General features: G+C 40.0%; 1 protein-coding gene across 2 annotated transcripts in view; it reads left to right on the top strand.

Moving 5' to 3' along the window:
• The window catches only part of LOC126236086 (torsin-1A-like), an 81,851-nt gene that overhangs the window by 36,222 nt on the left and 19,496 nt on the right, over window positions 1-26,133 (top strand). For both annotated transcript variants that reach the window (XM_049945150.1, XM_049945149.1), the window contains 3 exons: window positions 1,270-1,421; window positions 2,823-2,971; window positions 19,937-20,084. In XM_049945150.1, the coding sequence (XP_049801107.1) occupies window positions 1,270-1,421; window positions 2,823-2,971; window positions 19,937-20,084 (449 nt within the window). The remainder of the gene's footprint in view (window positions 1-1,269; window positions 1,422-2,822; window positions 2,972-19,936; window positions 20,085-26,133) is intronic.

Genomic DNA, 26,133 nt, shown 5'->3' with positions numbered 1-26,133 from the left:
ACTGGTCACCAAGATTTCTGGAACGTAATGTCAGTAGATTTTTGTTTATGTGGTTGAATGAAGTGTGGTATGTGCAAATGAAAGTGGAATGTGTGAGATAAACTGTTTGGTCACATCACGGACACTTCTGTCCTTATTAGGAAACACGAAAAGTCACTCAGACAAGCAACATGTTATCCCAAGAGTGCACAAGTGCATTGAAGTTGACGGTGGAACAACCGAACATTTATTGTGAACTGTACAAAAATTGTTACGTGATGTGTACGATAACGCTTAAAGTTGAATGTGTTAAAAATATGTATTTTTCAATTGATACTTTGTAAAATACTCATTGTAATGTTAACTAACTGTTATACACGTGCAAATGTGACAGTGTATTGACCAAAGCAGGAAATAAATAACAAAATGCATGAAATGTGTTCTATCTCAGAATCATTCAGAATAGGGCATATATCTGTAGGAAGGTTTTTTGCTTCAAATGACCGTTCCTGCCGTATCGCCAAATACTGACCATTCCTCCTGGGACACTGTATAACTATTTCACTAGATTTGTTGCTAGATTTAGGCAGTGTATGATTATGCTTTAGTTAGTTAGTTAGTTTTTTCATGTTCTATGAATCTTAATTGTGATCTCCTGGTATGATGAGAAACAAGTCAGTTTACAGTTATAATTACACTTTCTTAGAAACTGTTGACCATATACATGAGCTGAGGAGTTGGATGATTCAAGAAACATTAAATTAATAAAAACAATCATTCTGATGATGTGTACAGCAGTAAAGGAGATCACATCCAGATCATGCCCTGTGTGTGTGATCTCCTTATTGTATAATGTGCCACAATGACTGTTCGAAAAATGGCCATTTGCACTGCTATAGATAAGAAGCCAGCAACAAGTGAGTTTTTATTTATGCTTTGCTTTGTTAACTCTGTATCAGGAAATCTTGGGAATTTATAACATTTTTTATGTTGATAGTTAAAACACTCAAATTGTATAAAGTAATTAATTACAGTTCTAGAAAGAAAAAAAGCTTGAAAATACTATGTAATTGCATCATGCAAACCATTCCAAGTCTTTAAAACATTCTTATTTGCATAGTTTATCTGTTTAAAGTTGTTTTTGTTCAAGTACTACTATTTTAAATAACCTGTCTTAGATGCAGCTCATCACTCTTACTTTAAGACATAATCTCGATGGGAAGCCTGCAAAGACGTTGTGAAATTTTAATTTATTGACCATTTACATTGTTCAGTTTTCATTATTTCCAGCACCAACTGAAAACTTGGATTAGAGGGAATGTGAGCCGGTGTTCTACATCAATGTTCGTTTTTGATGAAGTTGACAAAATGCCACCTGGCGTTTTTGATTCTATGAAGCCTTATCTTGACCATCACGGATGGTTTGATCACGTTGATTTTAGGTAATGTGCTCATTGCATTTAATATAATAATTGAAATTTTATTGGAAATACTGTGAAATATTTATATATTTTACGTATGTGGAAAAGTCCACCTGCATATTTAATTTGTAATGCTGAATGATACTATGTGGCGAGATAAGTAGCTACAATTTCTGCAGAAATGTTATGCGGTAAGTGTCCACTATCGCCAGATATGTGGGCAATGGCCACACTGTCCTGTTAAAGAGGCTTTTGTCATCAGTACAGATGAAGGTATACCTTTAGATATTGTTGAAACTGAAGCAAATTATCTTCCCTTTTTTTCATCTGAAGTAATTTGACTTTTTTTGATCACTTGCAGCCTGGAAAAGCATATTCCTCCCTCCATGTGGACCCTTTCCCATGACTTTCAATTTTCCCCCCAAGAAAATAGGATCATGCTTTTCTGTCATTGTACCACAGTTCATGTTGACCCATAACTCTATTTGGGAACCCAGCACTTGAATGTTTTTGCTTAGTTCCAGTCCAACTACAGGCAAAACCTTAGTGCTCTTTCCTTCATCACCCGTATGTGCTCCCCCCCCCCTTCTCTCTCTCTCTCTCTCTCTCTCTCTCTCTCACACACACACACACACACACACACACACACACACACACACGTACATAAGAAATTAGTTTGGCACGTCTGTTGTAATTGGGACATTTAGGAGATGCCATCAAGTAGTGTTCACCACAGAATCTAGATATTATCTCGACACAAGTGACCTTAAAATCTAAGTACTCTGCGATAATGTCTTAGCACAACATAAGCCAGGATTTCCTTGTGAAGTGGCACAGGCCAGAACAAGTCTTGTCATGGCATGGTGTTTCATCACCTGCACAAAATTCACCATCGAATCCCATCTTTTACTGTAAAAAGAAAATCATTTAACCCTGGTACTGAATGGATACTCAAACTTTCCATGACCTGTTCATGTACCAGTTTTCACATCTGTGTCATGGTGAATGATGCTTTGAAAATATTTTGCAAGTAAAATGGTCTTTTGTGTGGCAGTGATTATATTCTAAATTAAGCTTGATCTGCAGTGTAACAGTAATTTTTTTAAGCATTTGATACTTCAGTGATTCTATATTCAAAGTCAGTGGTATGTCTTAAATTATCATTGTATATTACTGATTTAAAATTTTTGCTGGCATATTGTCACATATACAAATTTCGTCATTTAATCCCATCTTGTCCAGTAATTTAACTATTTAACCCTGGTATTTGAATGGATTCTTAAAGTTTCCATCACCTGTTTATGTGCCAGTTTTCATATTGTCATGGTAAATGGTGCTTTGCAAATTTTTCACCAGTAAAATGGTCTTCTGTGTGCTAGTGATTATATTCTGTATTAAGGTTAATCTGATTTTACGTTTCAGGAATGCAATTTTCATATTTCTGTCCAACACTGGAAGTAATGTAATTACTAGGACAATGATTGAGCTTTACAAAAATGGGAGAAAACGTAATGATCTCAAATTAAGTGATTTTGAAAACCTAATAGCCAGTGGTGCTTTCAATGAAAAAGGTAATAACACCATTATTTTATTTCTCTCGTGGAAACTCTTTAAACATATTTGTAGTAAATAAACTTTTCCCTAGACGTAAGTAGTGACAGGTGGAGTATTTTCAACATATATACACTCCTGGAAATTGAAATAAGAACACCATGAATTCATTGTCCCAGGAAGGGGAAACTTTATTGACACATTCCTGGGGTCAGATACATCACATGATCACACTGACAGAACCACAGGCACATAGACACAGGCAACAGAGCATGCACAATGTCGGCACTAGTACAGTGTATACCCACCTTTCGCAGCAATGCAGGCTGCTATTCTCCCATGGAGATGATCGTAGAGATGCTGGATGTAGTCCTGTGGAACGGCTTGCCATGCCATTTCCACCTGGCGCCTCAGTTGGACCAGCGTTCGTGCTGGACGTGCAGACCGCGTGAGACGACGCTTCATCCAGTCCCAAACATGCTCAATGGGGGACAGATCCGGAGATCTTGCTGGCCAGGGTAGTTGACTTACACCTTCTAGAGCACGTTGGGTGGCACGGGATACATGCGGACGTGCATTGTCCTGTTGGAACAGCAAATTCCCTTGCCGGTCTAGGAATGGTAGAACGATGGGTTCGATGACGGTTTGGATGTACCGTGCACTATTCAGTGTCCCCTCGACGATCACCAGTGGTGTACGGCCAGTGTAGGAGATCGCTCCCCACACCATGATGCCGGGTGTTGGCCCTGTGTGCCTCGGTCGTATGCAGTCCTGATTGTGGCGCTCACCTGCACGGCGCCAAACACGCATACGACCATCATTGGCACCAAGGCAGAAGCGACTCTCATCGCTGAAGACGACACATCTCCATTCGTCCCTCCATTCACGCCTGTCGCGACACCACTGGAGGCGGGCTGCACGATGTTGGGGCGTGAGTGGAAGACGGCCTAACGGTTTGCGGGACCGTAGCCCAGCTTCATGGAGACGGTTGCGAATGGTCCTCACCGATACCCCAGGAGCAACAGTGTCCCTAATTTGCTGGGAAGTGGCGGTGCGGTCCCCTACGGCACTGCATAGGATCCTACGGTCTTGGCGTGCATCCGTGCGTCGCTGCGGTCCGGTCCCAGGTCGACGGGCACGTGCACCTTCCGCCGACCACTGGCGACAACATCGATGTACTGTGGAGACCTCACGCCCCACGTGTTGAGCAATTCGGCGGTACGTCCACCCGGCCTCCCGCATGCCCACTATACGCCCTCGCTCAAAGTCCGTCAACTGCACATACGGTTCACGTCCACGCTGTCGCGGCATGCTACCAGTGTTAAAGACTGCGATGGAGCTCCGTATGCCACGGCAAACTGGCTGACACTGACGGCGGCGGTGCACAAATGCTGCGCAGCTAGCGCCATTCGACGGCCAACACCGTGGTTCCTGGTGTGTCCGCTGTGCCTTGCGTGTGATCATTGCTTGTACAGCCCTCTCGCAGTGTCCGGAGCAAGTATGGTGGGTCTGACACACCGGTGTCAATGTGTTCTTTTTTCCATTTCCAGGAGTGTATTTCTTTGTTTTTTTCTTTTAATGGTACTTGAAGAAGTAAATACTATCAAGTAATAACTTTTTCATTGTATGTACCTTTCACTTTTCTTTCTAAAATTAAGTTTGTTTTTGAGAATTTGATCATGGACCTCCAAGACGTTGGCAAATTTAGTAATGCACCACCCAGGCTAGGGAGCACCACTAGGCAGCCGCTGAGAAAATGGTGAGTAGCTGTGGAAATGGAGTGGACAACAGCAAAAACTGTATAAAAGTACAAGAGGCAAACCGAGAGAAAGCCAAAACATGATTGCCAGGATGAGATTTTCACTCTGCAGTGGAGTGTGCACTGATATGAAACTTCCTGGCAGATTAAAACTGTGTGCCCGACCGAGACTCGAACTCGGGACCTTTGCCTTTCGCGGGCAAGTGCTCTACCAACTGAGCTACCGAAGCACGACTCACACCCGGTACTCACAGCTCTACTTCTGCCAGTACCTCGTCTCCTACCTTCCAAACTTTACAGAAGCTCTCCTGCGAACCTTGCAGAACTAGCACTCCTGAAAGAAAGGATATTGCGGAGACATGGCTTAGCCACAGCCTGTGGGATGTTTCCAGAATGAGATTTTCACTCTGCAGCGGAGTGTGCGCTGATATGAAACTTCCTGGCAGATTAAAACTGTGTGCCCGACCGAGACTCGAACTCGGGACCTTTGCCTTTCGCGGGCAAGTGCTCTACCATCGGAGCTACTGAAGCACGACTCACGCCCGGTACTCACAGCTTTACTTCTGCCATTATCTCGTCTAATCTGCCAGGAAGTTTCATGATTGCCAGGAATCATCAGCTGTGCACGAGCAAAACCACAGCAGCAAACCGAGAAAAATGGGAGTTACTGAGTGCGAATAATAATGTTGACAGTCCAAAAGCTTTTGATACATAAACACAACTGGACGAGGAAGGCGTGTGCATTTTTGTCATAGTTTAAGCCATCAGACAGTTTTGCCGACTGGCAAAAAGTTACACCATACACAGTACAGCCATGAAACCATACAAATCAAGATGGTTAATGCTGGGTGTTCATCTCTGTATCAGTGTTAAAGAGTCCAACAACAATACTAAGACAAATTTAGATAGCGTAATGGTTTCAGGGAACTTCTGTATAGTCTGGTATTCTAGATGGAAGACAAGCAGTAAATTTAATAAAGATGACGACACGTCTTTGGTGGAACTGATGTGCAATAGGTAGGCTCATAAAAAATTCATGGAGTTTGGCTGGTTAAATTAAAATATGTTGCTGACTTTAATTTTCTCTTATGTGGAAGCTTATGTTATTCCTGAATTTTATCATTTGCAAACCTGCACCAGCAACAAGTTTCCATGAAGTCAAAATGACAGGATATTAAATTCACAGTGTACTAGAAATTGAACTGACTTAAAATACAATATGAAATGCTTGAAATACAAGCCAAAGAAAATCTACATTATTAATATTAAAATACAGTACTAGTATACAGAATGAAATTTTTTGGCAGGTTATCTTGTGCAATGTGGGTCATCAGTCATAGCAGTGCAGAGTAAGATCATGCTGTGTACACCTTGTGTGAGAGCGGATCGGCCACTAGCACTTTGTTCCAGGGCCATGTTTACAGTTTATGAGTGTGGTCTTACTCTGTGCTGCATCACGAGGTAACCTCATGATGCCCTACCTGGGTGAAACACACAGTTTTTGAGCCAATAAAGAGCATTTTGCAATCTAGGACATTCTTTAATATTAATCGCAATAGAATGTTGCTGTACCACCGTTCCGCAATGGATTGGAATAAATTTTAATCTACATTATCTCCGTTTTTTGAGAAATAATACAAAGCTCATAACCAGAGATGCTATATTACAGTTCGTTCTTATGTGTGTGTCCACTGTTTAAGTATCCCCCACCATTAAAATTAAAATTTAAAACAGTCTTGATTGCAAATATATTTTTCTTTATTGGAGATCGCTCACTATGTTTTCAAAAATTTTATCCCCCACCATGGTGAGAGCTTTTCTTATTACATTGATATAAATAAACTCTTGTTTCAAGGCCTTCAGTCTCTGTTCTCTAATGTACAGTTAAAAATCACTTTCACTATGAATATAATTTTATTTTTATTTTAGTATTGTCACAAGAGCTGTTGGGGTTGTTTTAATGGATTTCCATAATTTCTGATGATAGTCTAAGAATAAAGAGAAACACAAAACTCATGACAACTAAGTGTTTTTTTTTTTCTTTTTTTAATAGCTCCAGTGATTAGGAATAAATACAAAGCCCTATGTACGAGTATAACTGATGTTGGCAAGCATCATGATAATGATTATAACATTGATAATAATTGACATCTGCGGTGGTTGTGGTTGTGGTGGTAGTAATGATGATATGGCAATGGTGATGGCAATGATGGGCGCTATGATGAGGCAGAGGGGAGAAAGAGAGCTATCAGCCAGTCCCTGGAGAGTGGAAGAAACAATGGGTTGTGATTCTCATGATAGTTAAGCAAACACAGAGCTGAGACGTTTTCTGCCTGTGCTGGATATTATGCTGTCTAGAAGAGTTTTACGAAGCAATAAGTGAAATCTACGCTGGTGAATCAATGCAGATAACAGCATGTTACGATGGCTCGCACAGAAATGTGGATAAATGTTTCCCAACTGCTTTGTTTCTGATGCAAAATGCACCTTCGAAAATTTTAGAAATGATAACTGAAATTTGTATCTGACAGGAACACAACAGTATTGTCGGAGGATCTTCGAGGAACCAAATAATATAGTGAAGCTTGACATTGTATTAAAGGATTTTTATCAGCTCCGTCGGTTGGCCTACAGGCAAAGCACCCTAAGTGAAAGGAGTGGCAAAAGAATACAAGCAGCACATAGACACTTGTATTCCATTTGCCAAATTACCCACTTATCATGAAGACTTTTAGGTGAAAATTAAAAAGAGAATCTTTACACTTATTCGGAATGATATGCTTTAATACAGAATAAATGAGAAGGCTACATATTTCCCATGGAAGCTCAAGCGATGCATTTGACTGCATTCAATAGCACAAGCAACCAATGAAGGTGGTTTTTACTGTGCTGAATCTTTATACAACAAAAAGCTGTATCACCCACCATTGTTTTAAAAATTTGATTCAATGTTTTCAAAATTATTGTCTGCATTTCGTATTCTATTTCAGTTTGTAGTGACTGGAGTTTCTATCACTTTGTCGCAATGGATTGTTACAGTCACCAGGGCTGTTGTCATGCTAGTGACGACTGAGATTAAAAAAAGAGTGAAGGGTAACCTAACATTTTTTCTCAATCAGATAGTGAGGGTGTCACTCACTTGCCGATCTTCCTTCCCTGGACTGCAAAGGCGTCCGTCTTCTTCACTTCCTTGCACGGGTTTGTCATTAAGTCAGTGTTATAATTAATAAAGAAGGGATGGGGGAAATCTGTAACAAGTGAATGGCCTTCAGTGAAGTTAAACATGAAAGTATGTTACAAATCTAAAGGAACACAAATTAAGGTAGCACTGTTACGCAGTTACATTTCTCTGCTCACAGTTACAATCAATTTGCTGCCTTCCTGCTGTAGGCCAGGTATTATACATGACAAGCACATTAAGAAGCTCAGTAAAGACCGTGAAATCGAACTGTGAGAGTTGTATAGTGAAAATTAGAAATGCAAACGATGGAAATCAACATTTGATGCCAGAAACAAGGGCGACAAGTTGAAGCTTACTGCATTACTGCTGATGACTCACAGTGCCGAATGCAAGCGAAGCATTCAGTGTGACTGCACGGTAGCGTCTACCATAGTTGCTGCAAGTTCTCGACTGCCTATCGTGTTACTCAATTGCTACCTGCTCTGTAAATGTCGCTGCATCCAAGGTGATGGAGAGACAGGCATGTTATGAGATGGTAGTAACTATCATGTTGTGTCTGCTTATGAAGCGACGATTGTGACATCTTGAAGCAACTGCATACAACAGAGGTCTGGAGATCAGTTCTTGGTGCTTTTGTTACCTTTGGTGGCACTCTGCAGTATCCTTTCATGGGAGGCGAAGTGGTGCTAGTAGCCAACATAAATAGAAGAAGCTAACAGTTTTTGTGGTCTCAGGCCAGTGGTGTGGATCAGGTGTTTGAAGTTTACATTACATGGCCTGTTTGGATGCCAATTCTCGCCGTCTTGAGTGATATTAATAATTAAATGGTGAACCAGAAAAATCTTCAGCTCTCTCCATTCAGTATTATCAGTCTGTTGTCCACTCAGTGTTATCAGTATGTTGTTACATGGCATGATATCACCTTTACCTGCACTGGTTCCAAGGTATTAAATTTTTCTGGTAAGCTGAATTTATCCACAGTCACTGTTTGTGTGCCCCCTCCATGAACCATGGACCTTGTCGTTGGTGGGGAGGCTTGCTTGCCTCAGCGATACAGATGGCCGTACCGTAGGTGCAACCACAATGGAGGGGTATCTGTTGAGAGGCCAGACAAACGTGTGTTTCCTGAAGAGGGGCAGCAGCCTTTTCAGTAGTTGCAGGGGCAACAGTCTGGATGATTGACTGATCTGGCCTTGTAAAACTAACCAAAATGGCCTTGCTGTGCTGGTACTGCGAACGGCTCAAAGCAAGGGGAAACTACAGCTGTAATTTTTCCCAAGGGCATGCAACTTTACTGTATTGTTAAATGATGATGGCGTCCTCTTGGGTAAAATATTCCGGAGGTAAAATAGTCCCCCATTCGGATCTCTGGGCATGGACTACTCAAGAGGACGTCGTTATCAGGAGAAAGAAAACTGGCGTTCTATGGATCGGAGCGTGGAATGTCAGATCCCTTAATCGGGCAGGTAGGTTAGAAAAATTAAAAAGGGAAATGGATAGGTTAAAGTTAGATATAGTGGGAATTAGTGAAGTTCGGTGGCAGGAGGAACAAGACTTTCGGTCAGGTGAATGCAGGGTTATAAATACAAAATCAAATTGGGGTAATGCATGAGTAGGTTTAATAATAAATAAATAAATAGGAGTGCGGGTAAGCTACTACAAACAGCATAGTGAACGCATTATTGTGGCCAAGATAGACACGAAGCCCATGCCTGCTACAGTAGTACAAGTTTATATGCCAACTAGCTCTGCAGATGATGAAGAAATTGATGAAATGTATGATGAGATAAAAGAAATTATTCAGGTAGTGAAGGGAGACGAAAATTCAATAGTCATGGGTGACTGGATTTCGAGAGTAGGAAAAGGGAGAGAAGGAAACATAGTAGGTGAATATGGATTGGGGGGAAGAAATGAAAGAGGAAGCCGTCTGGTAGAATTTTGCACAGAGCATAACTTAATCATAGCTAACACTTGGTTCAAGAATCATAAAAGAAGGTTGTATACATGGAAGAATCCTGGAGATACTAGAAGGTATCAGATAGATTATATAATGGTAAGACAGAGATTTAGGAACCAGGTTTTAAATTGTAAGACATTTCCAGTGGCAGATGTGAACTCTGACTACAATCTATTGGTTATGAACTGTAGATTAAAACTGAAGAAACTACAAAAAGGTGGGAATTTAAGGAGATAGGACCTGGATAAAATGAAAGAACCAGAGGTTGTACCGAGTTTCTGGGAGAGCATAAGGGAACAATTGACACAAATGGGGGAAAGAAATACCGTAGAAAAAGAATGGGTAGCTCTGAGGGGTGAAGTAGTGAAGGCAGCAGAGGATCAAGTAGGTCAAAAGACGAGGGCTAGTAGAAATCCTTGAGTAACAGAAGAAATATTGAATTTAATTGATGAAAGGAGAAAATATAAAAATGCAGTAAATGAAGCAGTCAAAAAGGAAAACAAACGTCTCAAAAATGTGATCGACAGGAAGTGCAAAATGGCTAAGCAGGGATGGCTAGAGGACAAATGTAAAGGATGTAGAGGCTTATCTCACTAGGGGTAAGATAGACAGTGCCTACAGGAAAATTAAAGAGACCTTTGGAGGAAAGAGGGCCACTTGTATGAATATCAAGAGCTCAGATGGAAACCCAGTTCTAAGCAAAGAAGGGAAAGCAGAAAGGTGAAAGGAGTATACAGAGGGTCTATACAAGGGCGATGTACTTGAGGACAATATTATGGGAATGGAAGAGGATGTAGATAAAGATGAAATGGGAGATACGATACTGCGTGAAGAGTTTGACAGAGAACTGAAAGACCTGAGTCGAAACAAGGCCCCGGGACTAGACAACATTCCATTGGAACTACTGACGGCCTTGGGCGATCCAGTCCTGACAAAACTCTGCCATCTGGTGAGCAAGAGGTATGAGACAGGCGAAATACCCACAGACTTCAAGAAGAATATAATAATTCCAATCCCAAAGAAAGCAGGTGTTGACAGATGTGAAAATTACCGAACTATCAGTTTAATAAGACAAAGCTGCAAAACACTAACGCGAATTCTTTACAGATGAATGGAAAAACTGGTAGAAGCCGACCTCGGGGAAGATCAGTTTGGATTCCGTAGAAATGTTGGAACACGTGAGGCAATACTAACCTTACGACTTACCTTAGAAGAAAGATTAAGGAAAGGCAAACCTACATTTCTAGCATTTGTAGACTTAGAGAAAGCTTTTGACAATGTTGATTGAATACTCTCTTTCAAATTCTGAAGATGGTAGGCGTAAAATACAGGGAGCGGAAGGCTACGTACAATTTGTACAGAAACCAGATGGCAGTTATAAGAGTCGAGGGGCATGAAAGGGAAGCAGTGGTTGGGAAAGGAGTGAGACAGGGTTGTAGCCTCTCCCCGATGTTATTCAATCTGTTTATTGAGCAAGCAGTAAAGGAAAGAAAAGAAAAATTCAGAGTAGGTATTAAAATGCAAATATAAAAAATAAATCTTTGAGGTTCGCCGATGACATTGTAATTCTGTCAGAGACAGCAAAGGACTTGGTAGAGCAGTTGAACGGAATGGACAGTGTCTTGAAAGGAGGATATAAGATGAACATAAACAAAGGAAAACTAGGATAATGGAATGTAGTCGAATTACATTGGGTGATGCTGAGGGAGTTAGATTGGGAAATGAGACACTTAAAGTAGTAAATGAGTTTTGCTATTTGGGGAGCAAAATAACTGATGATGGTCGAAGTAGAGAGGATATAAAATGTAAACTGGCAATGGCAAGGGAAGTGTTTCTGAAGAAGAGAAATTTGTTAACATCGAGTATAGATTTAAGTGTCAGGAAGTCGTTTCTGAAAGTATTTGTATGGAGTGTAGCCATGTATGGAAGTGAAACATGGACGATAGATAGTCTGGACAAGAAGAGAATAGAAGCTTTCGAAATGTGGTGGTAGAGAAGAATGCTGAAGATTAGATGGGTAGATCACATAACTAATGAGGAGGTATTGAATAGAACTGGGGAGAAGAGGAGTTTGTGGCACAACTTGACAAGAAGAAGGGACCGGTTGGTAGGACATGTTCTGAGGCATCAAGGGCTCACAAATTTAGCATTGAAGGGCAGCGTGGAGGGTAAAAATCGAAGAGGGAGACCAAGAGATGAATACACCAAGCAGATTCAGAAGGATGTAGGTTGCAGTAAGTACTGGGAGATGAAGAAGCTTGCACAGGATACAGTAGCATGGAGAGCTGCATCAAACCATTCTCAGGACTGAAGACCACAACAACAACACTGTTTGTGGCAGAGAATTGGCCAGTAACTGAACATAAGAAACTTGTGTTCAATTTTTTATATTATTGGTTTCTACAAACAGTACTTTACCTTACTTCTGAAGATGGTCCTAGTGCATTTGGAAACTAAGGGAAGAATGTGTCTCCCCAACGATTATTTTAATTCGTTTCCTGAAAGCTGCACAAGCAAGATCCAATCACTGTCTGTAATATAATTGCAAAGTTTTGCTGTCACTTCAGATCATTCCAAAAAATCACTTTGTAACATTCATACACTAGAGGTATTGACAAAGCAGTGCTCCATTAACACTCTAGTCAGTTTAGAGAAAGATTGTGGGAGCACAAGTAAATGCAATAAATAAAATGTATAGTCCAAAAAGCCATTTCATCATTATATCACCTCATTTTTTATTCTCCACCAAATAAATTTCTGTACATCTGTTTGTAGTGCCCATTGCTTCTGAACATTTTTCTTTGGCGTGATTCCTTCATGACATGTACTGTTAGACAATTCACTATTGGCATTGTACTTACTTAGATACTTACTTGTATAACTACTTATTTACTGTCAGTTTCCAAAATTACTTCTGCAGGTAGTGTTCCACAAATCTTAAATTATCCGAAGAGAAATCTTAGAACTATGAAAAGCTGTTATAGTATTACATTCCCCCCCCCCCCCCCCCCCCAACTGGTTTCAATCTAAAACTATCTACAGGTCAACAAATATTCGTTATGACAAGGAAGGATGACCTGTTGACATTAAAAGTCATGCAGAATGCAGGAATCCACTATATCAAGCATCGTGGTTTTACTCTCTAGCTCAGTTTGTTGACATCAGCTGAATAAGTTATGAACACCTGTTGTATGGTGCAGAAGTAACTCTTGGATAAATGTCAGAAAATCTTAAAACAGTTGAGCACAGTACACCCATACACTTGCCCACATGGCTAAATAGAGTCCAAGCATGTTTACAAGTTTTCATCACAGCCTTAAGTCAAGTGATCCAGTTGTAAATTTAACAGGAATCCTAGTTACTGCATGGGATTGGATTTGAGTTAACCTTTGGGAGTGTGCACCTATGTATAAAGTGCACCAGTCACAAATAACATTCTTTTACCATTTCATTGTTGTTTTACAATTGTGATCATGTACCTATTCCTTCATATTGCTTCAGCTAACAAGGTGATAAGTGGTGGTGTCACATGCCCAAGTGAGCAGCAGTACTACGAAATAAATAGTGAGCTAGGTGAGGAAAAAAACATATGATCTGTACAAGAATATGACCAGATTCCGAGCTAGCAGTACAGTCCCAAAATGAGGCAGTTATCTACAAGATAATTGGCAGGGATTTGATGCACCTGCGCTGCATAATGCTTCGAGTTGATCATTAATTTGGGATAACACTTGTAAATGGCAACAGAGTGATATAATGGAAGTTTAATTGATTATTGTATAATTAAACAGTGATTTAGCTCATATAACATAAGTTTATTTTATCGTTGCTTATTTAATCTGAGGTTAAACTGTGATTTTGGTTATACATGTTTCCCGTGGTAACATAAACACAGCTATTCTTATATGTGTACAAAGTACACCACAAGCCCACCCATGTTATGCAAACTGATGCATCTGCTTGACAGTTAATAGCTTTTTCCTGATAGTCTAATGTAAATAGTCTAATGTAAACACGTCTCTCTCTCTCTCTCTCTCTCTCTCTCTCTCTCTCTCTCTCAATCCCCCCTTTTTTTCCCAGGCCTGTCATAGTGTCCATCCATCACATCTGACAGTTGAAATGTTTGGGAAAAGGATAGTCTGTGTTAGTTTTGAATTCTTTTTATAAAAAATGAGTGACACTAGCATTAATCGAATTGCTAAGTTACTGTGCCTCTTATCTGATGTAAACCTGGTGTGATAGCATTACATCTGGTATTTTTACTAGAACTCTCAAGGATCTGATTATTATTAAAATATTCAGAGCATGTTGCTTGAAATTTTCTAGCCTATTGTTTCATCCTTGCCTTATTATAGACACAAGGAGTATGCAAAAGTATAATGAGATTTGCGGTGCATAATGGTAGTATTAGTGGCAGTGGAGCCTTTGACAAATCCCATTGTCAGCTTTTGTGAAAAATATGTTGTAGTCTCTCTTCATTTGTGCAAAATATGTTGGAGGTCTGTCCAGCAGTCATTCAAATTGTGTGTTATTGCTTTGTTTTTGTTGAATTTACTCCTTGTCAACACAGTATAAATCCATTAAGTATTGCACACAGGAATAGACGTGGAGTGAAGGGAAATCATTGGCTAAAGTTGAAGCAGATCTTCATGACCTCTTTACTTTTTATTTTGAAAAACCAGTAGCCTGGTTGAGATTTTAAACATCTATTGATATTCGAATGATGACATACGTGCCTTGTGTCCATTTGCCTTTTGTTACCATAGCAAATGGATATGTATGACTCGGTTGTCAGTTGAGATTGCATGACTTTTGGCAAGTTGTTGTTAGTTAATACAACTTCTTTCTCTTTTTCTCTTTTGGTATTTTAATCCTCCCTCACCAACTCCCTGTGCATCCCTTTAGATTTCTGTGTGGGTAAGCAAAAATACTGTCCAAATTGGCAGCACTTCTGCGACCCATCAGCAGTAAGTTGTTAAGAGAGCTGTCTGAAAAGTTCTCAGCCTCGCCCAGAGTTAGCAGCATTATTCACGTGATTTTTTTCCCTGTACATTGATACACATGTTAGTAGATGCCACATAAAATTACAAAAACATTCCAGTCAGCAGTGGGCTGTAGGAAGCAGTTGTGGTGTGAATGGAGTTGAAAAATTGAAAAAAATTGAGTACTGTGCAGTGATTAAATTCTTCATAATAAAAGCTTTAACACTACCCAGAATTAGTTTAAGGCTTGTAAATCTTTATGGCAGCTCTACACATTCAATTTCCAGTATGAAGAAGTGGGTGGCCAATTTTAAACATGCCATGGAAATGTCTCAGATGGTCCATGCCAAGGATGTGCAAAAAGTGCAAGCACACCAGAAATCATTGACTGAGTGCATGATATGATTTTGGAAGATTGGCATATAAACGTGTGTAAAATTTCTAATGTTCTAGGAAAAAGGAACATGTTGGTCATCTTGCGCTAGGAACTGAACATGAGAAAGCTTTGTGGAATGTGGGTGCCACATGTGTTCACTACAGATCACAAACACATTTGTACAACACTTTCCGAAAGGTGTGTTTCAAGAAAACAGAAGTGACTTGTTGCATCAATACGTGACAGTGGACGAAACATGGATTCGCAATAACTCATCTGAATCCAAACAGCTCTCTGTGCAGTGGATAGAAGCTGGTTCTTCAGCTCCAAAGAAGGCAAGGGTGGTACCATTGGCAGGGAAGATCATGGCATTGGTGTTTGGGGATGCAAAAGGAATTTTTTGTCTGATTGTTGTGAAAAAGATAAAACCATAACTAGAGGTTACTACTCTTATCTTTTAAGGAAAATGGACTGAAGCAGTCATGAAAACAGACCTGGCTTATGAAGGCAAAAATCATCTTCAGCAGAACCATGCACCTGCCCACAAATGGGGGAAACTGAGGGATCTGCACTATGAAGTGCTGGAACATCCACCCTATTCCCCAGATTTGGCTCCCTTAGACTTCCATCTATTCTCAAAACTGAAGAAATTCCTCACTAGTCAGCACTTTTCGTCCAGTCAAGAAGTCAATGGGAAGGGGATAATGGCATTGTAACACCGCTGGATGAAATGTATTGATATTAGAGGAGATTATGTTGAAACGTGAAACTTTTTTGAAAGCGTAAATTGTCATTTTCACTGCCAGGCTGAGATCTTTTCAGACTGTGCTCCACATCACATATTGTAATAATAAACTTTTTTGTAGTACCATAACCTGTTTGCTGTAATGTCAACGCTGATGCTTGCCTTAGCTGTTTTTTTTTTTTTAACCCTATAGTGTTAAAGGAGGCTTACCTGATGTTAATGACATATTTTATAGTTAGTGGGCCTCAAATTTTTTAGGAACTTGCTTCACAGATTGCACAGTCTTGACAACACAGTCAACATGTGCCAATAAAGCAGATTTTAGGTATCTGCAAACCTTTAAGATTATGCCCACTGCTGTATGTTTGGTAGCCATAAGAATAGGTATCAGAGATCTCAAATGAACAGGGCAGGCCAGTGTAGCTGAAACATAAATGTGGAATAATCAAACGCAGAGGATATGGGTGTGCTGGACAAGCAGGCACATGCCGCTGGTAGAAAGAAACCAGTACTCCGGGTTTCTACCTGGTGTGAACAGGGAGAAAATCTCTTGAATGGTGCTTCCACTTTTCATGTAGTATTTAATGATGGACTGTGTCAAGGCAACAAAATAAGGTAAAATGTTATATTCATAAAATCAGAACTATGGTTTAATATATCTAAAAACAAAGATGATGTGACTTACCAAATGAAAGTGCTGGCAGGTCGACAGACACACAAACATACATACAAAATTCAAGCTTTCGCAACAAACTGTTGCCTCATCAGGAAAGAGGGAAGGAGAGGGAAAGACGAAAGGATGTGGGTTTTAAGGGAGAGGGTAAGGAGTCATTCCAATCCCGGGAGCAGAAAGACTTACCTTAGGGGGAAAAAGGACGGGTATACACTCGCACACACACACATATCCATCCACACATATACAGACACAAGCAGACATATTTAAAGGTCTGCTTGTGTCTGTATATGTGTGGATGGATATGTGTGTGTGTGCGTGAGTGTATACCCGTCCTTTTTCCCCCTAAGGTAAGTCTTTCCGCTCCCGGGATTGGAATGACTCCTTACCCTCTCCCTTAAAACCCACATCCTTTCGTCTTTCCCTCTCCTTCCCTCTTTCCTGATGAGGCAACAGTTTGTTGCAAAAGCTTGAATTTTGTGTGTATGTTTGTGTTTGTTTGTGTGTCTGTTGACCTGCCAGCACTTTCATTTGGTAAGTCACATCATCTTTGTTTTTAGATATATTTTTCCTACGTGGAATGTTTCCCTCTATTAGAACTATGGTTTAATATATACAGTACCGTATGCAGTCAGATATACTAAAATGTTCATAACAATGAGAGAAATTAATTGCCACTAAACCTTTCAGTGAAGTATTATTGTGTGTTGCTTGAGGTTTACCAGATGGAGTAGTTGTAAATATGGTTCTCGGGCAAGATGTCAGATGTCGTCATGAAAATTCCAAAATATTTCATCTCTAGGTGTGGCCACTTATTTCTGACAATCAGAGAAGAAAATTATTATTGTTATTATTATTAGGTACATTGGACCATGTCAGATCATGCAGAGCTATTATGTTTCAATCTTCAGAGATTTCAAATGGCTCTCAGTTTTTCTCTGTAGATTCTTTTTCTTCCTTCTCCACTTTATTCCTGATCTGGTGGAGACTTCATTCTCTGACAGTACTTCCCATTTGTTGATTTTTTTATGTGTATAAGTTTCTGTTAAAAAATATCTGATGGAGTTATATTGATGGCAGGCTGTGAAAACGTTGTAACTTCATCTGTCTGTGAAAACTCGTAATTCCAGTAACTAATAATGCCGTGATCAAAAATAGATTTGAAGGTGCATGGATTTCTCAAATCTGTCAGTAATTAGGCTTCTACTTTGCTGTTACAATGTAGCAATTTTCTGTATCATTTTATATTATTTTTTTAAAAAACAGTTTTTGCTTCACTTGCAAAATTAACAAAATGAAGTTAAAAGGTTTACATTACCTACTATTGATATGAGTCTGTCCTAAATCCTTTTTGACCTGCTGGATCCAGGGTACGGTTTTGAGTTGCTCTAAATACATCGTAATTTCATGAGTGAGTCTTGTTGTTAGGAGCATGTTGATATGTCTACTGTGAGATTTGATAGTTTTTCGGGGTTTTAGTCTATCTGTCTTCTGTACATATGGGGTCAAGTACCTTTCTTAGAATTTTGCTTTCTTTTCATAGGATATCTTCCATATCACCTTTTCTGTGGAGAGCATTTTGCTAGTGTTGAAAGACTTCAGCCTTGATTACTGCGTTATAGCGGCTGATTTTGGTGCATGTGGACATACATTTTTATTGTAAATGTAGATTTTACTGTGAATTTTCCTATGTTTTTGCATCCAAATTTTCTGTGCCTTTTTCTCTCCCCCTGTAGGTTTAACGATTTCATCTAACTACTTCAAGTATGGAACTCTCCTGATTCATCCACATTTTGTGATCAGTTTTTGTGTAGGGTGTTTTGAATAGTTGTACTTGATGTTTTGGAAAGATATTTGGAGGCCAACTCGTGCGGCACATTTCTTAATAGATTTTTTCTGTTTAATTGTTCCTTGTCATCTGTTAGTATTGCCAGATCACCTGCCAGAGTTAGGCATGGAATTTGGGTGTCATTTTTAGGTCTTCCAAGTTCTATGGGTTTCTAAATCACAGTGGCTGGAAACATCTCTATATGATGAGAAACAATCTATCTCTTTCATAATATTGAATATTGTTGTTGCTGTATCATGGACTTACCTCTGTTTGACACTCCAATAGTCTTATTTCCCCACTCTCAGATGACTGTGTCCAAAACCAGATTAAAAACGATAGGAGGCAGACAGTTACCCTGCTGAACACCGGTTTTGATCAGAAATGGTTCTGACACCTCACCCATGAACTTTACTTTACTTTGGAGGTTGTGTCAGCGAATGTTTGAAGAGATTTAGTATTATAGGAAATGCGATTTTCATCCAAACGATATTCCTGACAAACATGTAGAAATAATAATTATGTAATACACTGAAATATCTAAACAAACAGTAGATTAGGCAATAGCTGAAGGTGTTAATTAAAGCCACTGAAGATCTCAGACCTGTGGCCATTGCACAGCTAGTTAAAGCCCGGTTTATTAATTTTAAATACGCAAATCATGCCAGAAGTTATACTCCTTCACAGATATGCTCTGTATGAACCAGCATATAAAGCCGAGACCTTTTACCTTTCTTTTTTAATATGTAACATGTATACATTTTTGTGTGATTTAGTGGTATTTTCAGTGATTAATAATACTGGTGATTAATAAAGATACTTGTCATTTGATTATGATGACTCTGCTCTAAAATCTGTCGACACCACCATAAAATGTGCAAAAACATGCTTCTAATGAATGTGTTATATGTGTTCCAATATATTTTTGTATATTTATTAGTGCATGTCCATGTGTTTTGTATTTTAATCTAGGTTATCACATTGTATTACAAGGTCTCAGAAGGGCCAGCAAAGAAGGCACTACTTTCACAACTTGTAACTTGTTTATTTGATTTTAAATGGCGGAACATTTTTGTTAAATTGGCAGTTATATGGCAGAGTTGAGGGAAGCCAGTGAGGAACATACGTGCTCAGGATCTTACATGAATGGTTGTCATTTGTGGCGGTACCTGTGTTATTCGTTAACATGCAGTTTCAAGTGGGTGATTTTGTGCAACAAGTTGGGCACAACAGCGAAATACTTTTACTTTTGTTCGTGCGTAGTGCAATTTTGGCAGATTCCCACGCCACATTGTTACCACCCTAACCTTCCTCCCCCTACACACACACACACACACACACACACACACACACACACACACACAGTGTCATAAAAAACTTGCAATAACCAAGAAGACCATCAGTGTCAGAGTGAAGGCTTTTTTGATTATGTCTTTGGTGTGATTACTATTAATTCACTTGTGTTTGATTTATCTTTTATATAGGTGGCCTTCATGGAAGTGATACTATTGCTGGCAATGTGATTGATCATTATGTACCATTCCTCCCATTAGAAGAGGAACATGTAAAGAAATGTGTCCGTGATGCATTTGAAAGCAAGACCTCTCAACTACCTTCGAACAGTGATTTAGAGTAAGTCTTCTTTAAAAATGTATAATGCTTACCTTCATTATGGATGTGATTGTAGTGTATATAATATATGATATTTGCTAAATGTTAATATTAAATGATTGTAGTTGCCTAACTAGACCAAAACCTTAGCCTTGACATCAAAACTTTTACAGGTAGATGCTGTATTTTGAACTTAAAATGTACCCTTAATAACTTGTCTGATGCCTCTTTAGTCTCATTAAAACCCATGAGTCGAAACTTCTTATAATAATTGCTAGGTTATCCAAACTGTTAACTGTAAAATACTAAAATTCCTTTTCTTTTCCTTTTTTCACTCATGTTTATTGTTAATAAGCAGTTCAGATGATCAGCTTGTTCTTTTTAGGATCCAGTTTTCAGTACACGAATCCATAAGTTACACATACAACGAGTGGTTTGACAGAATTTTTCACACAAAAATGACGTAATAGTTTCACTTTTTAACTACTGGTCATTGACCCCATGAGGCTTTGCGTGGAATGCCTATTTAAAGCATGCATATTACAGAAATTACAAAACAGTAAAATGCATGACTATTATGTTTTGGGTATTAGCATAAAAGATAGAAAAAATGGAAGATACAATGGACAGTGATGTAATTTTTTTAAAACTAAAAGCAGTCTAATTAGAAAATAGCAACACAATCAGTACTATCTTGTGGGAGCAAAGCTTTAATATGCACAAGCATTCCCAAAGTTAACCAAGAATTTCATAGATAATGATATTTTCCAATCGAAATAATTGATAAACTGACAGATTATTTCAGTTTAAGGAGTACACTTTGGAAACATAAAAGTTAGGACTACAAAATTATAAGATTGGAACATTCTGTAAAACGAACATTTTGAATAAGAATAATTTTTGAAGTATTAGTTTTTGAGAAAAAGTAAAACATTTGCTTGAAAGAGGAGAACGAGAGGTTTCACACAAGCTACGCCAGTCTAGAAATAAACAAAAAGAGGTGGAATTTTGTGGAGTTCATGGATATGGTAATTCATGAACTTTTTTATTATTTATTTATTTATTTTTTGAAAAAAGAAAAAAAATGTCATCACTCAACGTAAGTCACAATACACTTATTAAGAAACTCACACTCAAATCAGTAGTGGTGGGGGATATGAGGTCACCCATCTCTTGGCATGCAAGTGGCTACCTTTATGAGTGAGATGGCAATGGATGAAGCTGAGATTTTTCAGGTCTTTGTGGTTGGATACAATGCAGAATGACTCGAATGCCAGGCTAAGGGTGTAGATATGGTAGTGATAAGGAAATTAAACTTTGTGTTGGCTTACTGGCCTGCTTTTTAATGCTTCGTCAAGTGTTGCAATGAACAAGCAGAAGAGAACAGACACTTGTTTATAACTTCAGTAAGTGTAAAACATAGATGAAGCTTAAGAGGTTCTCTGCTCAGTTACCTAAGTGAATGGCTACACCAGCCTGTAACTTTATTAGGATTTGGGTATACACAGTGTCAGATTCTATTTCTCTAGTTGAACACTTAGGTTCATTTACACATAAACATGGAAGTGACTGTAGTGCTAGACACTTGAGGGCTCCATATACGGCATTTGGGCCCGTTTATTTTTAGATGGTACATGACTTTGTCACCTTTTTACCTCCAGTTCACATTCAGTGCATGTAAAATCAATGTTTCCCTCAACGCATATGACCTCGTACTGAACTGATGAAAACGGCTTGCATTGTATGTCTCCATCGAAGTTACAAGGCTTACTGCTAATATTCATACTTACATGATTTTTCTTTTTTTGGACAATCCTTTATGATTCGGTCATTACAAAATGTGCTATTTCATCAGCAGACTGTGAATAATAAAATTTAGTGAAATACTGCATGAATATGAATTTGGTAACTTAGTATACATATAATATATCCGTTAGTAATGAAGAGAAGCCATAAAAATTGTAAGTGAATAAGAACAAGTAGGGTAATCCCTATTGCTCTGTTACGTCAAGAGTACAGTATTTTTGCTTTTGTATGGTAGAAAGGAGAAAACGTTCTTAATTCAGGATCCAAAATGTCATTAAAATGCAGCCAGGTCTATGTGCAGGTATGAAGATGAATGTGACAGTGAGATTACAAGTTCAGAGGGCTTAGTAATTCAGACAGAGTACAATATCAAGGAAAAGACAGAAGTTGAAACTAAAGAGAGAAGTGAGGAAAATAAGCAATAGACCTACAAATTATCTCTGTGTTGAAGAAGGTAAGAGCCGTTGCAGGTAGAAAAGTGACAATGCAATGGTAGATTGTGAAAATGTACCATAACTTGTGTGACATAGCAACACACATGCTTGTAAGGAGGCAAAAAAGGAACAGATATGTGTAATTACTTAAGGAAAGGATCTGAGCACTGTCATGTGGATTGGAGGATGGGAAAGAGTTTGTGCATGTTTCATGTCTTGGTCTGCTCTTAAGAGGTGCCAAGGGCATGTTTTGACAGTTCTCACTATAGTCCAAAGGAGTGTCCTAGGTTAGTGTCTCGTCAGTGTCCTGTGGCTGTCCTACATGGTTATCCAGCCGGTGACCAGCTCTTGTTTGGGTGCAGGCAGATAGATGTTGGTCACAGTCCTGAGCTGCGCTGGATCAATGACATCTACATCTATGTAGATATCCACAAGCCACCGAACAGTGCGTGGCGGAGAGTACCCTGTACCACCACTATTAGTCATTTCCTTTCCTATGCCACTCGGATAGAGTGAGGGAAAAATGACTGTATGCTTCCGTATGAGCCCAAATTTCTTGAATTTTATCTTCGTGTTTTTATGTGCAGTGTATGATGGCAGCAGTGGAATCATTCAGCAGTCAGCTTAAAATGGCAGTTTCCTAAATTTTCTCAAGTGTTTCTCGAAAAGAACATCGCCTTCCCTCCAGGGATTCCCATTTGAGTTCCAGAAGCATCTGTGTAACACTTGAGTGTTGTTGAAACCTACTGGTAACAGATCTAGTGGCCTGCCTCTCTATTGCTCTGGTGTCATCCTTCAGTCTGACCTGGTACAGATCCCAAACACACCAGCAGTATTCAAGAATAGGTTGCACCCAGCAGTATTCAAGAGTCAGTTGCACCAGGATCCTATATGCGGTCTCCTCTTTCCTCTATTCTAAAATTCTCCCAGTAAACTGAAGCCGACCATTCACCTACCCTACCACAGTCCTCACATACTCACTCCATTTTGTATTGCCTTGCACTGTTACACCCTAATATTTAAATGACTTGACTGTGTCAAGCAGGACACTAGTAACACTGTAACCGAACATTAGAGGTTTTGTACTTTCTACTCATATGTATTAACTTACATGTTTCCACATTTAGTGCGAACTGCAATTCATCACATCAAATAGAAATTTTGTCTAAGTAATCTTGTATCTTCCTATAGTAACTCCACTTTGACACCCTGACGTACACCACAGCATCATCAAAAAACAACTGCGGGTTGCTGCCCACCCTGTCCCCAGGACAACAACAGTCCCATCAGACTTCCCTGGGGCACTCCTGACAATACCCTTGTCTCTGATGAACCTTCACCATCAAGGACAACATTCTGGATTGTATCACTTAAGAAATCTTCAAAACACTCACATATCTGTGAACTTATTCCGTATGTTCGTACCTCTGATAACAGCATGCAGTGGGGCACCATGTCAGATGCTTTCTGGAAATCTAAAAATATGGAATCTGCCCATTACCTTTCATCCTTAGTTTGCAGGATATCATATGAGAAAAGGACAAGCTGAGCCGCATGTGAGTGATGCTTTCTAAAACTACACTGATTCATGGACAAAAGTTTCTCAGTCTCAAGAAACTTTATTATGTTTGAACTGAGAACATGTTCAAGGATTCTGCAGTGAACTGAGAAGTTAGGAATATTGGTTGTAATTTCACAGGTCCAGTCGGAGAGCAGGATAGCACAGAGGACTGTTGCTGAAGATTGCTTCCAGTGGATCAGTTACAAGGGACAGCCAGCATTGAGCTTGGAGTGAGTGCTGTGCTAGCTGTCATGCTTCATCTTAAGTAATCTGGCAGAAGGATTTCTGTGAGGATCACATGAGGTGTGGACCCGTGTCCCATTCTGTCCGGATGAAATTCAGTGTCGCATTTGCAGCACTGCAGTCGGCTGCTTGCATTGCTGGCGGATGAAGCTGGTTCGTCTCGTCGATTCTGCTTTAGTCTGGCGTGTACGCAGAGGGATGTTAATGTTTCTGTTGTCCTCTTGCATGTACACAGAGTGGCGTGTACGACAAGAGTTGGGATAGCCGTGTGTGTCTGACTGTGGTGGAAAGCTGAGTGTATGGCAACTCCACAGCCGCATGTATGTTCTGTGTTGTACATTGCCAGGCGGAGGGCCAGATACTACAGCCCCTCCCCCCTTAAAAATGGAAGGCAAAGCCATTGTGTACAGATGGCTGGAGGGAAGGAGGAGATGAACAGAAGGTGGAGAGGGGGGCCAGGGGTGCTGGGTGTGATACAGGCACCAAAAAGTGGAGAATGGGGTTGAGCATGCAAGGAGCTTGAACAATGGAGAAGTGATCGATGGCACAGATGTGTCAGAGAGAAGAAGCGTTTATGCTCAAGGAAGAAATGAATTGGAAGATATGAAGATAAAGGCACTGAAAGAGGAGGAAACCCAGTTAATGAAGAAGGCACAGAGGAAAACATGCATCAAAGAGGTGTAAAAGGAAAACGGGAGAGTCCAGAAATGTCAGTATATTACTGGGGAAGAGGTGGAGCAACACCACACTGAGATGCAGGCCGATGTCCAATTGTGATGGCAGCCACAGGTGAGGAAAGCTGCAGTGCATGCGTGGACGTGTGCAGTGTTGCATGTGGGAGCATGGTGGTGCCTGTTGGAAGGGAATGTAGGTGGGGACCTCATTGCCTGTAGATTTATTGCGCCACCCATGGAGGGGAGGCTGACCATGGCTGTATCCTCATAACACAGGCAGCAAGACTATGCGCGGCCAGGTCTTGCGACAAAACTTGCAAGTCTGGAGAACTGGAGAACAGGAGGTGCATGGAAGTCCATTGCGGCCAGCACACTGCGCAGAGCAGGAGGCCCGAGAGCAGGGTGTATACGACCCGGGAGATCTGGGAAAAACCCAGGAATTTTTTCATCCGGGAGAAAACTGGGAGTTTTTTAGAATTCCAGGAATTTTTCATTGTTTTAGTTTTTCAGTTAAATTTTTGTAACTTTGATTGGTAAGTACTGTATCTTGCTACTGCAGAATAATATTGCAGCAATAAAACATGAACGAGAGAGGGGGGAGGGGGGGGGGAGACTTAAGTTACAAAGGAAATGCGCCATATAAAATAACAAATCAGTGCTCATACAAATGTCTGGCAACAGCAAAATGTGTCAAAGGCTTTAGGAAGATTATGCAATGCTTCATAACAACAAATTACCTCCGATTAGTGTGACGTCACAACTGCTTACATTAGATTTGTTTGAGTGGTTGCGAGTGAGCTCACGCGCGCGCTCAGTTGAGTTGCGTATGAGTAGTACCTTCTCCCGCTTCTGGCGACAGAAGTGTCGCAGTTAGCTGTATAAGCAATAGCAGCAGGCAGCCAGATGCTGTCTGGAAAAATTTTACTGGTATGCCTAAGCTGCCAGATTCACGTATGCGCAACAGGCCCAGAACTAGGGGATGGGGGCAAACTGGGGTATCTGCCCCGGCCGGCAATTTCATTTGGGGGGGGGGGGGGAGGGGCAGGGGGGTGCACCAAGTGCATAGTATTGAGGGAAAGACCTTGTTTCACAAAGCGCCTAGCATCCAGCTATCAATTATTCATATGATTTTGAAATGCATCCCTGTTGATTTTTGAACAAATTCTAAGTTGATTTCTGAATGAATCGTTAGTTGATTTTTGAATGCATGCGTAGTGTATGTGATGTCTCTGCCAGGTGAATCCCCATCACATCTAGAAATAAACTTTCCTGCAGACAAAAGGGCATGGGGCTATACGAGCTGTGTCAAATAAAGCTGAACGGGTGAATGACATTCTCTGTTTATGTGGTTC

Source organism: Schistocerca nitens, chromosome 2 (assembly GCF_023898315.1).
Source record: "Schistocerca nitens isolate TAMUIC-IGC-003100 chromosome 2, iqSchNite1.1, whole genome shotgun sequence".
Taxonomy (NCBI): domain Eukaryota; kingdom Metazoa; phylum Arthropoda; class Insecta; order Orthoptera; family Acrididae; genus Schistocerca; species Schistocerca nitens.
The sequence above is the reverse complement of the archived record's forward strand: the minus strand, read 5'-3'. Positions and strand labels throughout refer to the sequence as shown.